Below are 22403 nucleotides of genomic sequence, written 5' to 3'. Positions count from 1 at the left end.
ACCTGGAGTTAACCTCATCACTCTTTCGACCTCTGGCCTCCAAAGTTCTCAAGGTTAGCCCTTGCAACGCCCCTAGGCTTAAGTGTTCAGCCACCAAATCCAGGTGGTTGAGGCGAGAATAGACATCGTATCTTCAGCGCTGGGGTGGCCTGCGTCGCTGACTGAACAGCAACGAGACTACGGAGGAGGCCAGCTTGCTCTGCAGTAAATTTGCCTCCCAATTCCTTGACCAACCCTCCAGCGCCAGCCTCGGCGGAATCGTCGGCTACCGACTGTTGTCTGCTGTGTGGCTTGGAGGATTATTGGTCTAGCTGCTTGTCTGATTCGCCACAAATAATTGGATACTTGCGGGCCGAACTTGTTTCATCGCTAAGAGCCTTTAATTGAGATTGTTCTGAAGAACACATTTGCTTGCCTTTGCCTTCCATGTGACCCCCTCCCACCACGCGAATAGAAGATCAACAGTAACTTCCACAGCCAATAAGCGCAAATAGTTAGAACATAGCGTAGCAGCCATGAGCCTTGCCGAAATTGATAAATGCATTTATGGTGGGCACCTAGCGATAGAGCATTCGTGTGTCTCAGGATCGCCGTTGATAACCATGGTTCACCAAGGGCTTGTTGCATGACTCTGGCTTTCGTGCTCAGGATAGGTAGCCAGGGTAGCCAGGATCTTTGAGTTCCCGGAGGTGCGCGGTGCTGTACGGAGTCTGGAGCACGGAGTACGGCAGCGGGTTTTGCAACCAGTGACACGATTTTTTATGAAAGTGTCTCGAGCCAGACCGTGTGAGTGACACCAGATTACGTAGGAGAATATCCGTACATCGGAGAGCGGCCTGCCTTGGGAGGCAAAGATGCTTCTCTGCGGCTGGTGCTTGGTAGACCACCAGCCTGTCAAGAAACCTCTCAAGCCACGTTGCCGACCAACGACTCATTTTCGAGGTGGCGAGACAGATGGGCCCACGGCCCAGGGGCAGCACCCATGATGGGCGGCAAACTGCTAATTACGAGTGAAACAAAAAAAGCTGCTCTGGCTCCGAAGGCTGAACAGGGTCGGGGCTCCTCATGCAAGCAACTCGTAGTGCAGCAATCACGAGACCACTAACCCGAGTTGATGAAGTCAACCCAGCCCAACCTCAAAGATCTATCCGTACAGGCAAATCTAACGCTTGAGCACTCGCATGGATGCCAAGAACTTTGCCACCGCAAAAACTCGAAGTGCTGTTAGATCACGTGTTACATCAGACGGTACCTAAAACTCCACAGTAGAAGCAGATATTGAAGCTACTACTCCGCCGTAGCGAAAACAAGATGTTTGTTGTTCAGCTCGATTGTGTTATTACGTCAACAATAAAATCTTTTGGCAATGATCGGACTCCTAGGCGGACTCCAAAGTGGACTCTAGCTGAATCCTTCCCCTAATTCAAGTTCCTCTCGGAGTGTCAGGCTCTCAACGACTCCCCTTGCCTTACGGATTTGCGGGATCGTCATGAGGACCATGCTTACCACGACGCCCGAAGTGTGCTGATCAGTAGATAGCTCCTGGTTCCACAGTAGAATGCCGCAAATCACCTCCCACGATCTCTGGGATATGTGTTGGATCTTGCTACAATGGAAAGATCATCGGGTGATAAGCACACCCAAGAATGTGAACATCTGCCGTGCACGCTCTCGATCGACCGGAACTGGAGATCAACCGTGTGTGCCCGTTATTCATGTTGAACAATCGCCGATGCAAAAAAGGTAAACTGGTGGACATTGCAAATAGACAAAGTCAAAACCCGCTGCAGCATGCAATGCATTAATGAATACTTCGAATGAGGAAGGTAAACATGGTTCAGAAGCGTTGGAGAGGTGGTGGCAAATTTTTGACACTTTGTCCGAGTCCTTCCTCGTCTTCAGGGTTTGAATGCAGGTCTGGAACGTCTTGTTCAAGCCTCACACATCCAACCCGTGTGTGCACTTTCAGATCAGAGATGGCGTTCTGTCGGTGCACAAGGGGGAATCGATGATGGTTCCACCAACTACTTTTCCTTCCTTGAGCGAGGCTCGCATGTCAAGTGATATCGGTGCACGGGTGTCCTTGGGATCTGTACCCGGAGTCAAACTACCATGCAAGGAATAACACTCTAGCAAGAAACATCTCATCTGACCCAAAGCATCTCAAGGCCATTTCTCTGAATCACGTGCCAGACTCTACCATTATCACGTGTTGGACAGGCAAGTTACAGTGCCGAGATGTAATCGTGAGACACGATCCGTTTAGGCTTCACTCGTTGACAATTTGTTGCATTCAGAGCTTTCCCTGAAACTAATGTATCTCACTATTACCCTTGATCACCCCAGTTAACCCACCTAGGTGAGACGAGACCGTGCACTCGATGAAATCGGCGCTTATACAAGCACCTTACTCTGGAACTCCGAGATCACAGATGTTGTTGAGACGTTGGCTGATTGAATGGACAGTCCCTACCTGCGACACCGCCAAGGGCAAAAACCCAAATTGCTCGTTCTATCCGTTAGAACTTCCATTCGGCTTGCAGTTTAACCATGACCGACAATTGCCTCCAGTAGCGGTGGTGCAACATCTATCATCACTCCACTCCCAAGTGCTTGAGTACCGAGAACGACAGATTCGTTGGTGGAGGTCGTGCCGGTCCAGCACCTTCTGTTGTACGCGAACGGATAGTGTGTTTGTCAACATCCGTCCTTTTCCAATGTTTCTGTTCGTGAGCTCCCGACTTGAAGCACGGGCATCTCATGCTCGTCGATAGTTTCACGCACGACAGCGAGAAGCATCAAATAGCGTTTCACTTCATTGGTGCTCACTTTTTCAGGTGCATTCTATGTCAGACCATCAAGGACTCTTTCACCATAGGGGCCCTTGGCATGTACTCCTTCAGGGACCTCATCCTCACACTTTGTTCCTTGCAAGGGCTGAGAAGTTGTCCTTCTCCAACTTTCACAAGCACGACCCTCTCTCTGCCAGCGGATGTCTGTGTTTGCTGTCCATTGCAGGAAGTTCGCAACTCGAGCTACATCCTAGCATATGCACTTCCGCACGGAATGCTTCTCCTACTTTGTCACCGGTGGTAAGCTATCGTGATGAGGCCACTTCAAGGTCGTAATCCTGAATAGATCTGTAAGTGGCGCAATTGGATTATCCTTGCACTCCGCCGGCCGGATATATCATGGATTGTCAAGACTGTAATGACTTTGCACAGCTCCGTAAGACTCAGTGGAGATCAACAAGACCTAGAGCTCTTCACTCGACGAAAGGTTTCTTAACTTCACCCTCTATGTTCCCTGGTGTTCTTCGCTCCATTGTCATCTATCGATTCTCTTCCATATAACGCCTGCTTTCCATGAGGCTGTATGTTGCATCTTCGTGTGAAATTACCACTGTTGAAATTCGACGCTGGAGAGGCATGAATCTCTCCCCAGTGATCTACTCGAAACGAGCACAACCTATTACCATGGTACATTGAGTTGCGCAAGTTATTACTATTAGCTTCATATTTTGATCTGCTCGGCTGTGGTGTGTGTATTTTCCAACCCTTAGCTTGTCATTCACGAGAGTGTGGACGAGGTTATCAAGGAACATGGTTGAGTATTTTTCTTAAGTTCTTTTCACAATAAAATATTATATTACGTTAGACCCTCCATCGTTCTTTGAGCAAAACCCCTTGTAGCCGCTGGTGTTCATCAGCTGCTGCCAGTTTCTGTATATTTGTTGATTTCTAGACGTCTTTTCTCATTCTTGAGTAGTCATGCTAACGCGTGCGAAATTCGCATCTGGCAGTGGCTGATTTGTTGCCTCTCCTCAAGCTTCAGCCTTGCCAAGACGAGGCTGGATCTGGTCCAATCCTCGGCAATGACGGCAACTACAGTGGATTGCTGACGACGAATCAATGTCCGTCAGCTGGTTAACCTCCTTCCTCTTCTTATGCTCTATTGCCACGGGCTCCTGCTTCACCGTCATTCTTAGAGCTATGCCAACTTGATCTCAGCTGTAGAGTACTGTCACTGTGACCTTCACAGCCGATTTGTGGACAAACCACTCTCAAAAAGGCGCAGGTCATTCGACAATCATCCCAGCCTCGGAGCTGCTCACACTTGGTCCTACTATCTCTGGCAATAAGGACTTCTTTTCAGGTAACAACAGGCATTTCAGCAAGGTACAAAATCCAACAATACCATCTCACACCATCAGCATGACCCGCCGTAAGGTCATCACGAGCCACACAGGCTCTTCGACAATTTCTGAGCCTTGTACGACAGACCTCAGCTCCATCAATACCGCAACGGAACACATTTTCAGCAGCCTACCCGTATCAGAGGATGATTCGCCTCAGTTACCACGACTTACAGACCTCCAAACTGGCTCATCAACGGAGCATGACACACATTTAATCAACACTTCTCTGCTGATTCCTGGCCGAGGGAAACCACAGAAAGACATGTCAATAATCATCAAGTCTGGCAAAATCCACTCTATTCAGTCGACAAGCTCTCTCACAGAAGGCATTTCTAAGTTTATTCCAACCACCACCGTTCCCGTTCTCTTACCTGGGCTCTGGGACTGCCACACGCATCTGCTTGGCGCAACATCATTCAATTTCTCGGAGCTATTGACAACCTCGCCACCAGCACTCGCAGGTGCCCGCATCTCACGTAATGTGCACGATATTCTGATGAGCGGCTTCACCTCCGTGCGTGATTTGGGAGGCTATGCAATTGAGGTCTCCAAAGCCATCGTCGAAGGTACACTAGTAGGACCCAACATTTACTCGGCGGGGGCAGCTATCTCCCAAACATCTGGACACGGCGATATCTTCGATATGCCATCGGGCTTCGTGACATCATGCCTGGGTGTCCGCGATACTCAAGCAAATGGGTTCAATCCAGCTGGTGGACCTTTACTCCTTGCTGACGGGGAAGATGAATGTCGTCGCGCCGTACGCTTGCTGATTCGACGTGGTGCCTCGTGCATCAAGGTTTTTGCATCAGGCGGCGTTCTCAGCATTGCCGATGACCCTCTGCGTCAACAGTTTTCCGATGCCGAACTCAGGACGATCGTCGATGAAGCCAACCGCGCCGGTCGCGTCGTAGCCGCACACTGTCATGGCAAGAACGGGATAATGGCCGCCCTCCGCGCCGGCTGTCACACGATTGAACACGGCACATACATGGACGATGAATGCATCTCGGAATTCAAGAAACGTAATGCTGTGTACGTGCCCACACGCACGGTCGTCAAACTTGGCGTTGATCACCCAGAATTGATGTCCCCTGAGTCTTACCGCAAGATGCTTGAGACAGCCAAGCACCACGAGTCGGCGTATCGTCTGGCTGTGAAATCTGGTATCAAGATCGCGCTCGGCACTGATTTGGGGATCTCGGTGCCGACTACCCATCCTATGGCGTTGGGCAATAGCGGCGGCGAGCTGAGCTACGCTGTAACGGATGGCGGCATGACGGCCTTACAGGCTATTGAAGCCGCCACTGCGAATGCACCAGATGTGCTCGGAGATTTAGGCATGGCGCCTAAGAGCGGGAGGATTGAGGTTGGCTATGATGCCGATCTGATCGCTCTCAGCAAAGATCCGCTGGAGGACATGGCTGTGTTCAAGCATCCAAAGAATATCACACATGTGTGGAAAGGTGGAAAATTGTTCAAGAGTCTCGAATAGACAAAAGCACAGTTTCTTACAATCAAAGGCGATTGGCAGCATGTACCACGAGTGGATATGCTATTTATGGTTAATAATTGCCTCAATTACAGGCCGTTCCATTCTAGGCGAAAAGCCAACAATGACAACATCGCATCCTCTTTCAAAGTCAGTAGTGGTGAATCCACAATCTGGTCATCAAAAATTTGTGGGGTTTAATGCACACGAAACAAATGTTCAATCGTACCAGCTTCATAATGTCTCCTATCGAATCTCTCGGAATATAGACATGATACAGCAGAAATGCTCCTGAACTTTAACTAGTGGAAAGTCATAGTTGAGGGTCCATGGACTATGTGGCCCGCAACCACAGTTTTCCCAGATATTGGCCCATGAAATATCACTGCACCTGGAGAAACCGACGACTTAGCGAATTTTGATACTGTAAGTCTTGTTCAGCAGCTCGTTCGCGATTCTCAAGGACTAGGACACCGAAAACAGCGAGACAACTTACGATCAACCGGCTTATCTCTACCAGGATAGACATCCAAAATGGCTTTTGCCGCTGCCGCTGCCACCGCTGCAGTATAGTCCTGCCATTTCTTATTCTTGTGGCTGTCTGCATAGTCGCAGACTGATTTTACCACGAGACAAGGCAACTCATCCCAGACTCCGGCCCCCTCCATTTCAAAGCCGATGACTCCGAGATCCCTCACATACTGATCCCTATCAATACCAGACTTCTCGACTCTGTCACCCGAGGCAATGGCGCCGAAGTGGAATACCGGGTCCTCAGGCTTGTTAATGAACTGCTGCCTTGACTCGATCCGCCTTGACTCGAGCTGTGTCTCGTCACACTTGGTGTTGTTGCAATCTGCCTTGAGAGATTCTTTGCAGACTGCATCCCGGGCATTCTGCCAATTTCTACACTCACATGATACCGCTCCATCGTGCCTATGGCGGTAATCCGCTTTGAACAGCTTGTCTGCGTTTCGACCCGGAAAATTGTACTTCTCGGGATGAATCGGTGTTCTCTCTCGGATTGCTTGCAGATATTCGGGGGTCTTTTGTCGGAGAGTTTTCATGCCAATATCCGTTTGAAGTGCCTCCAATAAGTTGCTGATGTTCTTGTTTGGCTTACCGGGCTGATCCTCCTCAGTGTTTTTTGGTGCAAAACCATCAGGATATTCTCTTCCAAAGTCGAATTCGCACACCTTTGTGCTCACGACTAAATCTCCAAGAAGTATTTCAATGTCTTCATTCCCATCTCGCTTGTATCTGGGAATACCCCCACAAACTCCGATCAGGAGTGCCAGAGAGACTCGAGTATAGCTTGTCGCAATCTGCGCTGCAGTTCCCGCTGCAGCTCTCTTGCCCATCTTCCGGAGTAATACCAAAACGACGTTGTGCCTTCCTATGCGTCCATTGGCATAAATATTGGTGTCACCTGCTGCTCTCCCAAAATCGTTGTCCTCGTCGTCCTCCGACTGTTGATCCCACAGCTCGCTGAATAATGGCACAACAGCGTTGTACTCTCTGCGCAGGGCACATATGATGGCAATCTCAAAATCATCCCGGCTGGATGCCCTGCTAACCATTCTGTCCAGTCACAGTTGCGGTTCTAACTAAACTAGGTCACTCAGGGTTATAAATTCCGGTTTAGCGCAAGGCTGTCTATCCGGTATTTTTAAGTTTGGCAATAAGTACCATCAAGGTTTGCATTTAACAGATGCGAGAGAATGTTTAGAAAACGAGGCGGTGCATCTACTCCCCTCCTTCAGCCTTACACTCGACCAACATCTCTCTTCCAGGCAGACAGATCAACCTAACCTGATTTGTACAGCATGCAGCCCAAATTGAGCAGGGGTTGACCACCCCACCAAGATGCGAGTTCCAGCACATCTCAGCCGCGCTCCAGCTAGAACCTCATCTTCAAGACTGACCCCCGTTCTTGACAGCATCAGGTTGTTCCTTCCTCGTCATTAGGCAACCATATTAATACCAGTATGAATCCAGCGACTCGCTTCGGACCAATCAAAGGTCGCAATGTTGTAGCCGGTTCATATGTCAGAGGAGACGCGACGATCAATTTCAACAACTCCGGTATGTCCTCTCATGTTTCATAGGATACACTCGCCAAGTTCACACTATGCACAGAACCCAGCGATGCCTGGCTTTACATCACAGACCCTAGGAAAGACAAGAAACGGCTCATCAAAGAGAAGGAGGATGTCTTAGAGGCGTGCTTCTCTTGGATTCTACACGAGGACTATTTCTGCAAATGGAGAGCTGGAAATCTTAGGCTACTCTGGATTAAAGGCGATGCCGGCAAGGGGAAGACAATGATGACTATCGGCATAATCAACAAGGTATTCAAGCAACACATCACAGATGACAGCGAACCCGATTTCGATGATTCCGACGACCATCTCCAACATGACAGCATTTCTCCACAGCATAACGACGAAAGTAATGACCAGGCAAACGAACCCATAGCATTCTTCTTCTGCCAAAATTCTGAACCGCGACTTAGGAGCGCCGTATCGATTTGTCGAGGTCTTATATTCTTGCTCATCGAACAGCGACCTGCTCTGAGGAAGTATCTGGGAAAATATCAAGAACGGCCGATGACCGAAATCCTGCAGGGTTCGGAGGCATTTTCATACATGCAGGAGCTCATGACCAAAATCGCACGTGATCCAGACATGCCAACAATCTTTATCATCGTGGATGCCCTTGATGAATGTGCAGAAGGTCGAGCATATTTGATGGATTTCATTGCTGAGGATATCAACCGACCATCCAATCTCCGATGGCTCATAACAAGTCGAAATGATGACAGTGTAAAGCCACCTCCTAGTCTCAGCGCGTGTGACTCCAGTGTGAGTAAGTGCTGTTTCTTGCTCAAAATTTGGAAATGCTAACTTCAGACGTATCAGCTCACCATCTCACTGGAAGAGCACCAAGACATGATCAACTCGAATGTGGATACATACATTGGTCACAAAGTCGACCAGGTGGTTCGACAGAAAGAACTCGGGCATCTCCAGAACAAGCTTCTAGAAATCTTCCACAACAAAGCCGAGAATACCTTTCTATGGGTATCGCTCGTGTGTCAAGAGCTTCTTGAGGCCGATAGCACCATTGCGGAGACTATACTCAACGAGCTTCCTGGCGGTCTCAAGAGCCTCTATCGCGGAATGCTCAAGCGACTTCAAACCCGCCACCCGGCCACGGTCAACTATTGCACACAGCTGCTCTCGACCCTCAGCATGGCCAAAAGACCGCTCAGGCTTATTGAGATAATTCCTGTCGTGGGACTTCCAGCCGCCTTTCGGACCACCAAGGACGTCTCTCGTCTGGTCCATAGCTGTGGGTCTTTGCTCGTCTTGCAGGGCTGTCAAGTGAAGTTCGTCCACAAATCGGCACAGGACTTTGTACAGAACTCCAACGAGTTGCATGAATTCTCGTTACTGCCACTGGATCACGAAGCTTTCGCTTGTCGACTTCTCGACTGCATGAGTGACTCACTTAAGGGTCTAAAGATGGACATCTGTGACGGCAAAGAGTACGGGCCCATCTCTGCAAATCTGACTTCGGGATGTCTTGATTCGCCAAGGCTGGGGTCTCTAAATTATGCATGTTGCCACTGGATCGAACACCTTGTGTTTGAGGACATCAGAAGAATCGACTCAGCTGCGATATCAACTGCTGACCGTGTTTTTGATTTCTGCGAAACGAACTTTCTCAATTGGATTGAGGCTATGGGACTACTGGGAAGAGCATATGACGTTCCAAAACTGCTCCAACGCCTTGAAAACTGGTCACAAGTAAGTTGATGTTGTCGTCCGTGTTGCGAATACTGTGATTTCTCATTGAACGATACAATAGTACCAAAACCCTTCAGAACTTATCGAATTCATTCGCGATGCTCGGAAGTTCACAAGAAAATATCTGTACATCATCCAGGAAGCACCACTCCAAGTCCATGGCACCGCAATCGGATTTTGTCCCGAGCATAGCATAATGAAGCGTTGTTTTGGCAGCCGCATGCTTCCGCACTTTCTTACTATCAGCGGCACTCAAGCAGAATGGAACTCAGAAGATCCTATAACACTCCCGAATCCTACCAGATCCAGGATATGGGACGTCGCATTTTCTCCAGATGGCGAACTTATCGCCGTGTCAACCGCGGACGGCATCGTGAAACTGTGGGATTTGAATACCGGAAGTCTAGTAAGTGACAGTATGATATACTCTAGAGCTGAAACGGGAGCCTCAAAATTGTTGTTCTCTCATCAAGGACTTCTTTTGGCCGTCGCATACGTACCTTCCCGTTACAGATCAAGCTACGTGCTCTTCAGAGTGTCTGATGGAAGTGTTGTTTGCCACGTAGAGGAACAGGACTCTAACGAACTCACATCCATGACATTTTCTCCGGATGACAAGATATGGGCTTGCCTAGCCGGCGATGAGTCTATCCAGCTGTGGGACACCGCTACCGAAAACTTCGAATCAAAGGCTACATGTCCCAAGATCTTGAAAGTGCATTCCGACCCAGAATTTGTATCTACATTACAGTTTCTGGACAATGGAGCATTCTTGGCCGCTGTGCTGCAACCATCGGGAATTGTGATGTACTGGAATACCAAGACTGGAACTCAATCCGAGCTTTATGGATCACCAGAGCCGTATCCTTGTAAGGGCTTTGTGAATACGGTTCGTTTGTCACCAGACGGTATGTTCGTGCGTGTATTTGACCTCAAGGTTGACGACTCAGTGGGCTCAGAGCTACGAAGCTCAACTGGGACAGACGAATCTGTGGTGCAGATATGGGACTGCGCAGCGCGAGCAGCCTTCACTCTACCCATGCATGGAGAAGTTGTGTATAATGTCCATCTCACTGACAAAGAAACCATCGTTTGCAGTGGCCCATCCTCGCTGAGTCTCTGGAAATTCCGTACTGGCCTACAATGCTGGGAGCACACGTTGGATTGTGATGTTTCATTTGATGTATCAAGTGATGGGAAGCGACTGGTGACTGTCTCACGATACGAAGCCAGTCCAGATTTCAAAATTTACGACTTAGAGTCCGGTAAGGTGCTCCAGAGGCTACAGAGTCACCTAGACTTCATGGACTCCGTGAAGTTCTCGCAGCGCTCCAAGGTCACCGATGCCACGATGCTATTGTTTGCGTGGTCCCACACTGACATGAACACATGGACGGTAAGAACAACACCGAGTGAGAGCGAAGCGTTCCCAGGCGCTGCGATCAATGAACCTGAGGCCCCTGTTCAGAGTGTCTCTGCCACTGCCAGCATATCTCCAGCTATGATGCTTAAGTTTGCGCCGAACCTCGAGAGTTTGACATCAACACACAGAATGGTCACCCAGGATGGCGAAGAGTTGTTTCGAGCCGTTAATTGGAATTACTCTCCCGAAGTGCGGTATCGCAGTGGATTTGTAGTCAATAGTCGATATCATGAGTTCAGGAAGTTGGCCTGTTCAAGTGATCATAAGTTCCTTGCTCTTGCTACCTCCTCTGGTGGCGTCAAGGTCAAGAATATGATGATAACAGGCGAAAGCGATTCAAAGATTCTAGACCTCCAGGACGACAACCAGTGGGGATCAGTACTGACTTTCTTATTCTCCCAGAATCGATTGATATCCATGTCGGCTGATCGACTAAGTATTTGGAAGTTCTCCACAAATTCATCATCTTTTTTTGAGGAAGACTTCTACGTTGAATATCCATGTTGTGATGCCCAGTTCTGCTGTCCCTCGCCAGACGGAGTTCATCTCATCGTGGCTAGGTCAAACCATATCGAGCTCTGGGATGTGAACAACAGCCAAAAGCTTTATACAATTCAAGACTTGCAACTTCTTTCAGATGGAATATGGGACCGACCACGTGATCAATGGAGTGATATAAACGAAATCCTGTTTACACCGGATGGATTGCGATACGCGTGCATTAGTACTGACTTACATTCCGATCGCATCAAAAGAAACGTCCGCCTGCGAGACACTATAACTGGCAGCTTGCTAGCGACGATCAAAGTCTCACGAACCCTGCATATGACCATTGGAATCAACAACGAACACAAGTTTTCTGGCGATGGTAAATATCTGCTGATGGACTGGGGATCAACACTGCTAGCAGTGAAATCTTCTGAATACGATAAAGAGCAATTTCATCTTGAAAAGGTTGATGGGAGGGACATGGACGTCATTTCTGCACGAGAAAAATGGGTTGAGGTGTCTTACAATGGATGGGTGAAGTGCGGAGATAAATTCGTGGTTCACCTACCACCCGGGTTCGACTACTACAGCGAAAATATTGCTCTTGACGAAAAGGCCGGCGTCCTGGCGGTCTGGTACACAGGAGCTCAGCAACCGACTGTTATCCGCTGGGATCCGAGCAAGCTCTGACTGTGAGCGCACCGATGAACTACCTAGTATTGGAGCACATCGACCAAAAGAAGGCTCAAAACCCACCCCTCGAGTAGGACTCCCACATGACCAACTCACGGCATACATTGCACACAAACCATCCATCACAAGTCTCAAGCCTGAAGCGCAAAGCGCAAAGCGCAGGACTCTGCTTCCGAGATCTGCAAGGTCCAAGCCAGAGAATGAAGCGAGTCAAACGCTGGAGAGCGCCCATTCACATTCGCCGCCCCTTGGCTCTGAACACTCTCCCCGACCCGCCCCAAAACAGGGCGAGAGAACTTCTCCATCGAAAGGAACGACGATAACTACCTGACATACTCGTCCTCCTTGGTGCCTGACAAGGTGGCAATCCCATGCCATTCCATCCCCATCCTACCCACCCAGCTATCATTTTCGGCGTAGCTACTTTGGACAATCTCACGTTAGCCTTGATCACCCCCTTCCCTCTCCCGTATCGAGGACTTTCGACGGACCCACGAGTCACGAATGAATGAGGGAGTGCGAAAAGCTGTGCACGAATATGCTCGACAATGTGGAATTATCTGAACGCCCATTTCCAGGAAGACCAAAACAAGCGAGCTATCATGAGAATCAAATTGTCTGAGCTCTAATCTCGAAGCCCTAGTCTAAAAATGTCTACCGAACTCCCAGCTAGCTCAAAATCTATGAAACCTATCCGTTGAGCGACCACAGCTCAGAAAGCGCCATTCATCTATTTCACCTCGGTGTTCATGCCCATGTCGGCGTCAAGCCTTTAGTCGTTAAATTCGTTTCAAGTGCCATCCGGAGCACCATACTCATATATTGCAGAAGTAGCTAATTCCAAGCGATTCCCTTTCAGATCGAACATCGTTTTGTTGGGATGGAAGGAAGAAATCCGATAATGCTTGGAAAGAAGGCATCACACCCGCTTTTGTTACAAGATCAGCGTGTTGTGGAATCTGAGCCGTCACCGTCATCGCTGGCTTTTTTCTCCTGCCGCCAAAATACGTAAGCCATGGTAACGGCGAGCTTCAGGCCAGCTGCCATCCACAACGCTCCCGCCATGCCGGCTTTGGATTTGTAAGTTTCTCCACCAACGATGCCACCGATGAACAGTGACAAGATTGAGGCCAATCTCGTTGCTTGTCTCCTCTGAGGTCCCAGGAAGAAATGCTGGAGACTAGTTCTGTTTCGCCATGATGTCCTGAGGGAGTACAAGTCTGCAGTGAAGTCATGGTACAGTGTGCTGAGGACGATGGTCGGCAAGTCCAGCATGGCTAGAAGCCGTGAGAGTGTCACTTGGCCCGCAGCCTGGAACGCTAGGATTGCCACGGGGCAGAGGTCGAGGAAGTTGGGCATCTTGGAGGGGTTTTTGGCACTTCCAGATGAGAATGTGCCTGATTCAAAGGGTTTATTGGAGACAAGGTTGACGGTGACTAGGGATGCAGCGATGATGATGAAGACTGTTTGGACGGAGAAGGAAATAATGAAGATGACCCGGCGGCGAGAAGATGGTTGTTCAGACAGACCGGTGGGATAGCGGTGCAGGGCGCTGAAGAAGAGGGTTCCATGGCAGAAGGCGGCGATGGAGGTGAGAGACTTGTAGTATTGTTGGTCATGACTTGCCTTGGGTTGGCCTCCGAGTCCGAGTGCGGCGAAGACGGTGTTGCCTGAAATTGATATGAGTTGAAGACTTCAGTGGTTATATGAACGGGGCTGCAAGCTTACCCGTCTGCATTTGGACGAAACAGTTCCATGAATTGAAGGCAACACTGTCAATCAATCCTGAGATGAAGAAGCATACAATGACCACAAGGCCCACTATTTGACACGGAGGTTAGAGAAAGGATACTGACGCGAGAGACTCGCGGAGAAGATCTGGCTACTCACTATAGGAGGTGTCGAGATCCTGGTAAAGGTATCTCTGAGACTTGACAACGACAGATGGGGATTTCAAGTGGCCACCCATTGTCGGTCTTCTTCGCTTCTGTCTTTCTACACTTGGATCTCGTGATTGTTGAGGAGTGGGAAAGGTTGAATTGGTAAGAGTGCGAGATGAGTCGACTCGTTGGAGCGGGCTCAGACCCGGACTTTCAGCCTTCTCGAGGTCTAGGGACAACCGTGAATCACACATGGTCGAGGCTCAAAAGTTGAATATGGTGAAGGAGAAACGATATTGCAGAGGGTGTCAAAGTGGAAGGAGCTGGTGAGTCGAGTGTGACTGCCCAACGAACAGAGTTGGGAGACGTTGAGTCAAATCACAAAAAAAACAAACCGGTTGGGCACCACTGGGTTCGAAGGCAAGGACAATGACAGTGGACAGGGTGGTAACGAAAGAACGGAAGACAGCAGATATATCTGCATCTGTACACTACTACGAATACTCGTCTCCCACCTCCCCCCACGATCATGGCTGTTAAAGTGCCGAATGAATGTGACACATGGGGTGATTGGGTAGACAGTGATGGAGGTAGTGAGAACATGGCCCACAGCCGCGTTCACAGAGTTCAAAGTTCACCCTATTGTGTGACAACAGATGAGGTGATAGGAAGGGAGGCTGAGTACTCGGGATTCAAACCTGTTGAGCATGTGCATGAATCATGTTGCATATGCCAATAGCCTGAGATTGAATGAAAAGCCTGCCTGAGGCCTCGTCAGGTATGGAGATGAAGTCGTCAGGTTCCGCATAAGTGAACGAGAAAACGCTGTGCCTGAGGAAATTGTGGCTCCGCATCCGAATTGAGATATCGTTGTTGCAGAGACCAAGAAGGGTGGCTGCGTCAAGCACTTCACATGTCGGATGGTCGCCTTGGTCAAACCCAGATCTGGACGTACTCGTACGCATCGGGGTTGCGTGGCGGCGATGGACACGAAGCTTCAAAGAGGGTGGATTTGCCAGGGATTTCAGGAGTGCTAATCGACCAAGAGACGAAAACCAGTGTGATAAGCCATTGGAAGCTGGCATCAAGAAACTGGACCTGAGAACTCGAGACATGAGAGCAAGTCCGGATGGTTATCTTGCGCCAAGGCTCGGCAATCTCCACCATGTGCTTCTTTGTTCCCTTCGATGGCTGGATCAGGCTGCAATCATTGAATACCATACGCAGATCTCATCTCATCCACGGATACGTGCTGAGTATCCGTGTCACTTATCCACCATTCAACCGATAACGCCATAGCTTAATTGGACCACTTGGGCCCGATATGAGGCTGTGCGACTCGGTCTCCACGCAGGGGTGCTTGGCCTTGTCCTAACGTTGCACCGTCCAAAGGTTGGTGGATCGGAAGTTGACCGGACCCAAGGATGTCAGAGCATACACTGTGCGTCTTAGCCATCTCTTGTGCTGCTTTAAAGTGGCAGGTTTGATCTTGACCGTGTAACAAGAGGTGATGCTGCTCTGTGTGAATCACTCTCTCCACGGGGCACTTGAATTCGGTATGGACAAGAAATAACAAACCTCGACTTTCTGTAAGTGGCATCACATTCTCAACCAGGACAAAGCAAATACTAAGTCAGTGACATATTTGACTTGTTGTAAAAATGGTCTTGACCGGTTGATCCTGAATGTTGATAGGGAATGACGTCCCATACTGAAATAAGCATAACGCTAGCATTCTCCTATCTCCATGATCGACAACGCTAGAAATTGTCGGTCCTGGCACCGATTGCCGACGTGCTCAGGCAGTTGGCGAGTTACGTCAGCTGGCAAGGCTTTCTTCTTTCACGTGATCATCCCTATGAGAATCACCGTCGCTGTCACGAGCACTCTATTGTTACCATAATGGGTTTCTCTCAGGTCTAACAAGTACAGTACTTACAAGGTATTTAACTATGGCTATCTAGGGGGCTGTGGAGAATCCTGGCAAATTAAATGAGCAAGTAGTCTAGAGAAGATATGGGTGCCTTAGAAAGACCAAGCAATTGGCTGTGAGCATTATCATAATTCTGGCTGTGGTACTGCTAACAAACTACATTCCTCAAGAACAAACCCGATCAAGTCTTCACATCAGGCTCAGTTCTACCAATGAACTTTTGAAGTTGCAACAACTCCGCCGCCAAGCTGACCGGTCCCTCCAGATAAGTTTGGGTATCATCTCCAAGCTTGCTCTTGTCTTCTTCCAATCTCTCGACGTACAGACGAATAGTGGCTCCACTGCTGCCTGTTCCAGACAAGCGTACAACGACCCTGGTTCCATCATCAAAGATGAAATAGATTCCTTGGTTTTTCGAGACTGATCCATCAAGATCAGTATAGGAGAAGTCGTCAGCTTCCGTGATTTTGCGACCCTTGATCTCTGATCCGACCGTGGCCTTGTCAGCAATCTTTTCCTTGAGAGACTTGACCATATCCGCGGCTCCCTCGCTGCTAACATCTTCGTAGTCGTATCGAGTGAAATACACGCGGCCATATTCGTGCCAGAATTGCTTCTGAATCTCGGCAATAGAAGGGAACTTGCCAGTATCCCGACCTACACCAGCAATGATGTTGAGCCAAGCAGTCACAGCCCACAGGCCGTCTTTTTCTCGGATATGATTTGAACCTGTACCAAACGACTCCTCACCACAGATTGACATCTTGTCGGTATCGAAAAGAGAGCAGAAGAACTTCCATCCGGTGGGTACGACATAAACATTCAAGCCTTGCTTCTTGGCGACGAGATCCAGGGCCGCAGAGGTTGGGAATGATCTGGCAAGACCATAGACACCCTGCTTTTTGAAGTATGGGATGTATTGTTTGGCATAGTGGGCGATAATCGCCAAAGAATCACCGGGTGAGACGAAAGCGTTCTTGCCGTATATCATATTTCGATCGCCATCACCATCTGAGGCCGCACCAAAGTGAATGCCTTCCTTGTCGACGCGCTCAACCAACGAATGAGCATATGTGAGATTGGGATCTGGATGACCGCCGTTGAAATCGGGACTGGGTTCACAGTTCTGTGTGCTCGACTCGGACAATCCGAGTTCGCCTTGGAAGATGGCTTTGCCATATGGGCCGGTGACACCGGACAATCCATCGAACAGAACCTTGAAGTCGGGTTGAGATTTGAAAAAGGAGCGGATGAGATCGAAATCAAAGATATCTTTGAGCATGGTGACATAATCGGCGACAGAATCAATGATTTCAACCTCAAGATCGCCATATTTTTTTGTACCGATGGATTCGATATCGACTTTGGGGATGTCTGCGATTTTGTATGATGAAAGAGTCTTTGACAATTCATAGATCTTGTTGGTGACGGACTCGGGGGCAGGAGCACCGTTGGATAGGTTGTACTTCATGCCAAAGTCGGCCTTGGGTCCTGTTTTCGGTCAGATAAGCATTTATAGCCGCTGACAGGTGAGAAGAAGACTTACCGCCTGGATTGTGGCTGGCAGTCAGGAGGATACCACCAGTTGCCTTGCGGATCCGGATAACATGGCTGGCAGCAGGTGTACTCAGGATGCCATTCTGGCCGATGAGCAGCTTCTTGACACCATATGCAGCACCGATCTTTGCAATAAGCTGGATGACTTCTGGATTCCAATATCTTCCATCACCACCGATGACAAGAAATGAACCCTCGACACCTTCAGGGATGGAGAGGAGGATGGAGGTAATGAAGGACTCGCTGTAATGATCTTGTTGGAAGACCGTCACCTTCTTGCGAAGGCCCGATGTACCAGGCCTGTGAGAGAGATGGTAAGCTCCTGGATGATAAACGACAGGCAAGCTATTGAACTTACTTCTGGTCGGTGAAGGCCTTGAATTGAACTTCTTTAGACATGTTGGTTGTGTGAGAAAGGTTTTGGTCAAGTTGAGGTGGGGTGATAGTGAAGAAGGTGAATGAAAGCGTGTCAGCTATGGAGGTGCGAAGGGTTTTATGGCAAGGAATATGGCGACAGGTAAAAAATTCCTTGCCAGAAGATCCCCCTCAATTGAAGGGCGAGAAATATTGGATCAAGAAGCTATCACCGCGGGGCAGGTGCGTCGGCGTGGGCGTTCAGGTGCAGCAGGTGCAGGGGCAGTTGCCAAAATGATTGCATCCGACGTTTCTGGGGAGGAACGACCCAACAACAACGTCATTGCCACACCGTTTTCCCCATCCACAGGGTCTTCCCCTGAAGACGAGCAGCGCTCATTGGTTGGAACGGAGAAACCTCAACAGAAATTAATCCGGGATTTTTTCTGGTCAAGCAGCAAAAAAACACTCACACCACTCTCGCTGCTATTGCCAATGGCAATATCACCATATTCCGCATAGTTCCTATCCAGTAACGTGCAGGACCCACGATTATATAGAATCGGCAAATTGATTGAAGAGGGTGAGATAATAATGGTTGAGGTAAGAGACGTTCTTTGGACACTAATCTAATCGCATCACTCTCCTTCTGGTCTGTGCACGAGCACACGGCCCCAGACTGTTTGTTATCATGAGCACGAACCTACAGTTCATGCCGAGACACAACTTTGGCAATAAGGAGGGCTCCATATCGTGTGAGACTGGAGTCAATTGTGTCCTGACACCCAGGCTTTCTTGGTAACCAGCCACGAACTGTTGCTCAACTTTTGTGATGTTCAAGCGATACAGTGAGATGGCGGACAACGTGAGAAACGAGCATAGATTTTGGACGCGATTCTTCTTGTGGGCCATGTCGTCGTAGAATGTGGATTGCTTGATAGCAGTGTTGGTCAGGGTGTGCACTTCAAGCTATAACTTGGAGGGCAACGCCACCAACGAAAGCTCTAGTGAATGTTACGCAACAAGGTGTCAAACAGTGCTTCACGGCACTGCCAACAACATCTACTACATCTTTATCCATGAGCAGGAGGTGCAAATAAAATTGACGCTCTGTCCTTGCCAGACGGAGATACTCCGCCACGAGACACGTGGTTATACTAAATATAAAATGAGTATTATGAAAGGCGCTTTCCAGCAAGGATATTGGGGTTCATTTCTGAAGAAAACTGACTCCAGGACTGGGTTCACGTCTGGAATCAGTTGAGCTTCCCCCAGGTTCAGCCCTCCAGATTCTGCCGAGTCAGTTTGAACTTGAACAAGTTAGTGGCAGCCTTGTCCGCATACAGCCTAGCTCGGCAAGGCATATCTTGGCATTTCCATTTCGTCTCTGCCTCGTGCTTTGGTCACTTGTACGTGCATCACCATCCTACGAATTTCCACTTTCACAAGACACATCGACCTTGCCCTTGCGAGCCTCATTCTCTTACGACACTTGCAAGATACCCTATCCTCATTCTCTGGACACATCCATACCATCAAACCCTAGTCTCTCATTTCTGCTGAACGAGTCAACCGGATAGCTCACCGTCTCCGCCCGACCTGCGGAGTATCACTTGTTCCAAATTTACACAACTTCACTCTTCACCCGAGTCTCATCCTCACTTGGTAAACACTGCCAGGACACCATACGGATACATCAACAAGAGGAGGAATTCCACCCGCCCATCAGTCGATCATTCCACTGGATTGTCTTTCAGGATTTCCTCTCCGCCGTCTCTGCCCTGCGCAGACAGCGGAGATCTAAGATTTCTTCAACACATCGATCGTTGCTTTCCACCTCAAGATGCCTTGCTTCAAGGGTCTTGCTGTGAGCATACATACACCAAACGGTCCCCTGCCCGAGCACTCAGTCCAAAAAACCTCTCGCCTGTCTCGGATCAGCACCTACATCCCCGTTCCTCCTGCGCGGATACCTGCCGACTCCACCACGGGCAAACCTGAGCAGTCAACCTTCGCAATTTCCATCACCCTCCTCACTCCCAATCAAGAGGTTCCATATTCTACGCCCAAGAGCACTCCCGAGAAGCCCAACCCGAAACCTAAGCTTGTTGGAGGACTGCCGGGTCACACAAGTGATATCACCAAATCCCTCGCTACGATCAGTCCATATGTTCCTCTCACGACTTCTCCCAATGAGACCATCGCTGCATACATCTATTTCGACGGCAGAGTCAAAGAAGAAGTGGCCACTCTACTGAGGAAAGGCGAAGAAACATGGGTCAACTCCCGGTGGGTCAGTGTCCCTGAAAAAGAGGGAGGTGGACTTGCAGAAAGAGAGTTCTTGTTCCGTGAAGTTGGCCTTGAGCGATGGTTGAACGGTCTTGACCTCGATGGCAAAGACGCAGCCGCGACCATCGAGAGACGACGACAGAAGATGGAAAAGAGAAGACGGAAGCGCAAGGACGGAAATGCCAGCGATGACGACACCAATGGTGGCCTGAGTTCTGCTAGAAGAAGGAGAAATACTATGCGCTACAGCGAAGATGGTGATCTCCAAGATGTGTCGGACAACGAAGCGTCTCTGAGTGACTCAGGATCGTCAGATGACGACGACGACCCCATCCCAGAAACTGCTGGACAAATCAAAGTCGCTCTTTTCCGAGTGTTGGCCTCTGGTGAAATCAAGCGTGGAGAATATTCACCTCAGTTTGATGCTCATGATGACGATGAAGATTCCGATGAGAAACAGGCGGCTAATAAGAATGGAGACGGCACTGGCCGAGCCGATGTTGACCACACGACAAGCTTCGCCAAACCAAAGACCTTAGATCCAAAGACCATTTCCACCCAGACTGTTACTGGCATTGATCCGACTGACAAACCATATGCCGTCTTTACCTTCCTTTATCGTGGAGAGCGTCAGCTTCAGAAGATGGGAATTCTCCCAGGCGCCAAGACAGACAAAGTTGCCACCACTACAAAGAGACGTAGTATAGCCGCAGACATACCAAAGCTTGGACCTTTGAAGAAAGAAGGTGGTGCTGGGTTCTCCAAGTTCCGAGACATTGAACCTCGACAGACCCGAAAGACTAAGCGCACCAGCGACGATGACATGGAAAGTGAAAGCGACGAGGACGCCGGTATCATTGGCAAGATGGAAGATATTAACGATGCTGATGTGAAGAAGGATTCCGGCATGTTATCTCCCGAAGATGCCGAACGGACTGGCCAAGTCGCGGAGGGAATTCGTAAAATGAAGGTAAGAGATCCCTCGCCGTTGAAATTCCGGCATGGGCTAAGATATCATCAGCTCAAAAGGCAGCATTCGGCCGAGCCCTTGAATAGCAATGGTGTGACTGAGGCACGTAAGACCTCGAAATCGGGAAGCCCTTCGGCCGCATCGACGCCGAAAATCGGGGACGATCTCAGCACTTCTCCCGCTGGATTCAATTCCTCCGCCCTCGGAACAAGTCTTGATACGAAAAAGGAGGATGAGAGCTTCATGGTTGGTAGTCCAATGAAGAGACAAAGAGCGTCGGTCGCAGAATTTGACGACGAAATCAAGAGACGACTCGCGGCCGGTTCTTCAACATCAGCCAGTACCATCGGTGAAGTGCTCGGTTCTTCATCCACATCGAATTCCGCCGGAATCCAGTTTGGTGGAGTACTGGTCAAGGAACCCGATCAAGATGACGACGAACTATGATAATCATTGTCAATTCAAGGCCCTCTCGATTGGCGATCGATTGCACCCAAAGATGGGTTTCGGCCGCGTAAGGTCCAGCATCGAATTTCTCCGAATTCTTGAGAGCTTTTAATCCGCAACAAATCTCAGCACCAGCTTGGAAACATCTTGGTGCGTTCAATTCTCTGCAGTTACGGGAATAAGAAACTTCTATGCAGCAAGGTCAGCAATAACGATCTATCGAAAAGGCATTTGGCTCACCATTATGCTGATTCAGACGACACAACCATTTCATTTTATTGAGTAAGAGAGAGTATGAAACGAGACATGCTTTGCCAAAACAGAGGCATGGGAAGGAGTGTTCACCTCGCATCAAGCATGATAGGATCGGCAAAGATGGATGCATATGAATCGGTGCGGGCGGGTGGACTTGTCGTGAAACAGCTTGGTTGATACATAGTCTATTCTTCTTCACAGCGGCTGGACCAACCCCCGCTTCGTGTCCTTGGTTGGTCGATGTACCAGTACCCAACGAAGTCTTCTTCACGGAGGCTAGAAGGAATTCCTGCTTGGGAAGATTCCTCAGAGATGGATCGGACCGTAGATCGAGGTGCGGATCAATTCGGAAGAATTTTGCAAGTACTCGTGAAACAAGAAAATAATAAACATTTCGCAACCCAAATCGTGCAGAAAATCATTCGTGTCCCAACTCCCATTCCTCACGAGAAGCTCAAGTCGTCCATCAAGTGTAGCCAGTGAAAGCATGTAACATGGCCGCTCTGACTCGACACACGGTGAATGATACTTCATCCTCCATCCAGACCTTGGGATCTTCAGGGAGTCGCCACCAAGGGTCAGTCGTCTGGGAGTCGGGTGGGCCGTGATTG

General features: G+C 49.2%; 6 protein-coding genes across 6 annotated transcripts; 3 read left to right on the top strand and 3 right to left on the bottom strand.

The window, feature by feature from the left end:
- Positions 1–4214: 4214 nt before the first annotated feature.
- On the top strand, positions 4215–5693 carry LTR84_000831 (uncharacterized protein; the record flags this gene model as incomplete). The annotated part of the gene is made up of 1 exon (XM_064844460.1): positions 4215–5693. One exon carries the CDS (start codon positions 4215–4217, stop codon positions 5691–5693), a length of 1479 nt encoding a protein of 492 aa, XP_064712320.1.
- Positions 5694–6148: 455 nt separating this feature from the next.
- On the bottom strand, positions 6149–7270 carry LTR84_000830 (uncharacterized protein; the record flags this gene model as incomplete). The annotated part of the gene is made up of 1 exon (XM_064844459.1): positions 6149–7270. One exon carries the CDS (start codon positions 7268–7270, stop codon positions 6149–6151), a length of 1122 nt encoding a protein of 373 aa, XP_064712319.1.
- Positions 7271–7678: 408 nt separating this feature from the next.
- LTR84_000829 (uncharacterized protein) lies at positions 7679–12104 on the top strand (the record flags this gene model as incomplete). The annotated part of the gene is made up of 4 exons (XM_064844458.1): positions 7679–7775; positions 7830–8554; positions 8612–9502; positions 9564–12104. 4 exons carry the CDS (start codon positions 7679–7681, stop codon positions 12102–12104), a joined length of 4254 nt encoding a protein of 1417 aa, XP_064712318.1.
- Positions 12105–13049: 945 nt separating this feature from the next.
- Positions 13050–14241, bottom strand: LTR84_000828 (uncharacterized protein; the record flags this gene model as incomplete). Its single annotated transcript, XM_064844457.1, has 3 exons — positions 13050–13777; positions 13836–13928; positions 13998–14241. The coding sequence occupies 3 exons, from the start codon at positions 14239–14241 to the stop codon at positions 13050–13052; spliced, it is 1065 nt and encodes a 354-aa protein (XP_064712317.1).
- Positions 14242–16101: 1860 nt separating this feature from the next.
- On the bottom strand, positions 16102–17876 carry LTR84_000827 (uncharacterized protein; the record flags this gene model as incomplete). The annotated part of the gene is made up of 3 exons (XM_064844456.1): positions 16102–17411; positions 17467–17777; positions 17836–17876. The coding sequence occupies 3 exons, from the start codon at positions 17874–17876 to the stop codon at positions 16102–16104; spliced, it is 1662 nt and encodes a 553-aa protein (XP_064712316.1).
- Positions 17877–19674: 1798 nt separating this feature from the next.
- On the top strand, positions 19675–21537 carry LTR84_000826 (uncharacterized protein; the record flags this gene model as incomplete). The annotated part of the gene is made up of 1 exon (XM_064844455.1): positions 19675–21537. One exon carries the CDS (start codon positions 19675–19677, stop codon positions 21535–21537), a length of 1863 nt encoding a protein of 620 aa, XP_064712315.1.
- Between the last annotated feature and the right edge of the window lie 866 nt (positions 21538–22403).

The sequence above is a fragment of the Exophiala bonariae genome (assembly GCF_035927105.1).
Source record: "Exophiala bonariae strain CCFEE 5792 chromosome Unknown scaffold_1, whole genome shotgun sequence".
Lineage (NCBI taxonomy): Eukaryota > Fungi > Ascomycota > Eurotiomycetes > Chaetothyriales > Herpotrichiellaceae > Exophiala > Exophiala bonariae.
The sequence above is the reverse complement of the archived record's forward strand: the minus strand, read 5'-3'. Positions and strand labels throughout refer to the sequence as shown.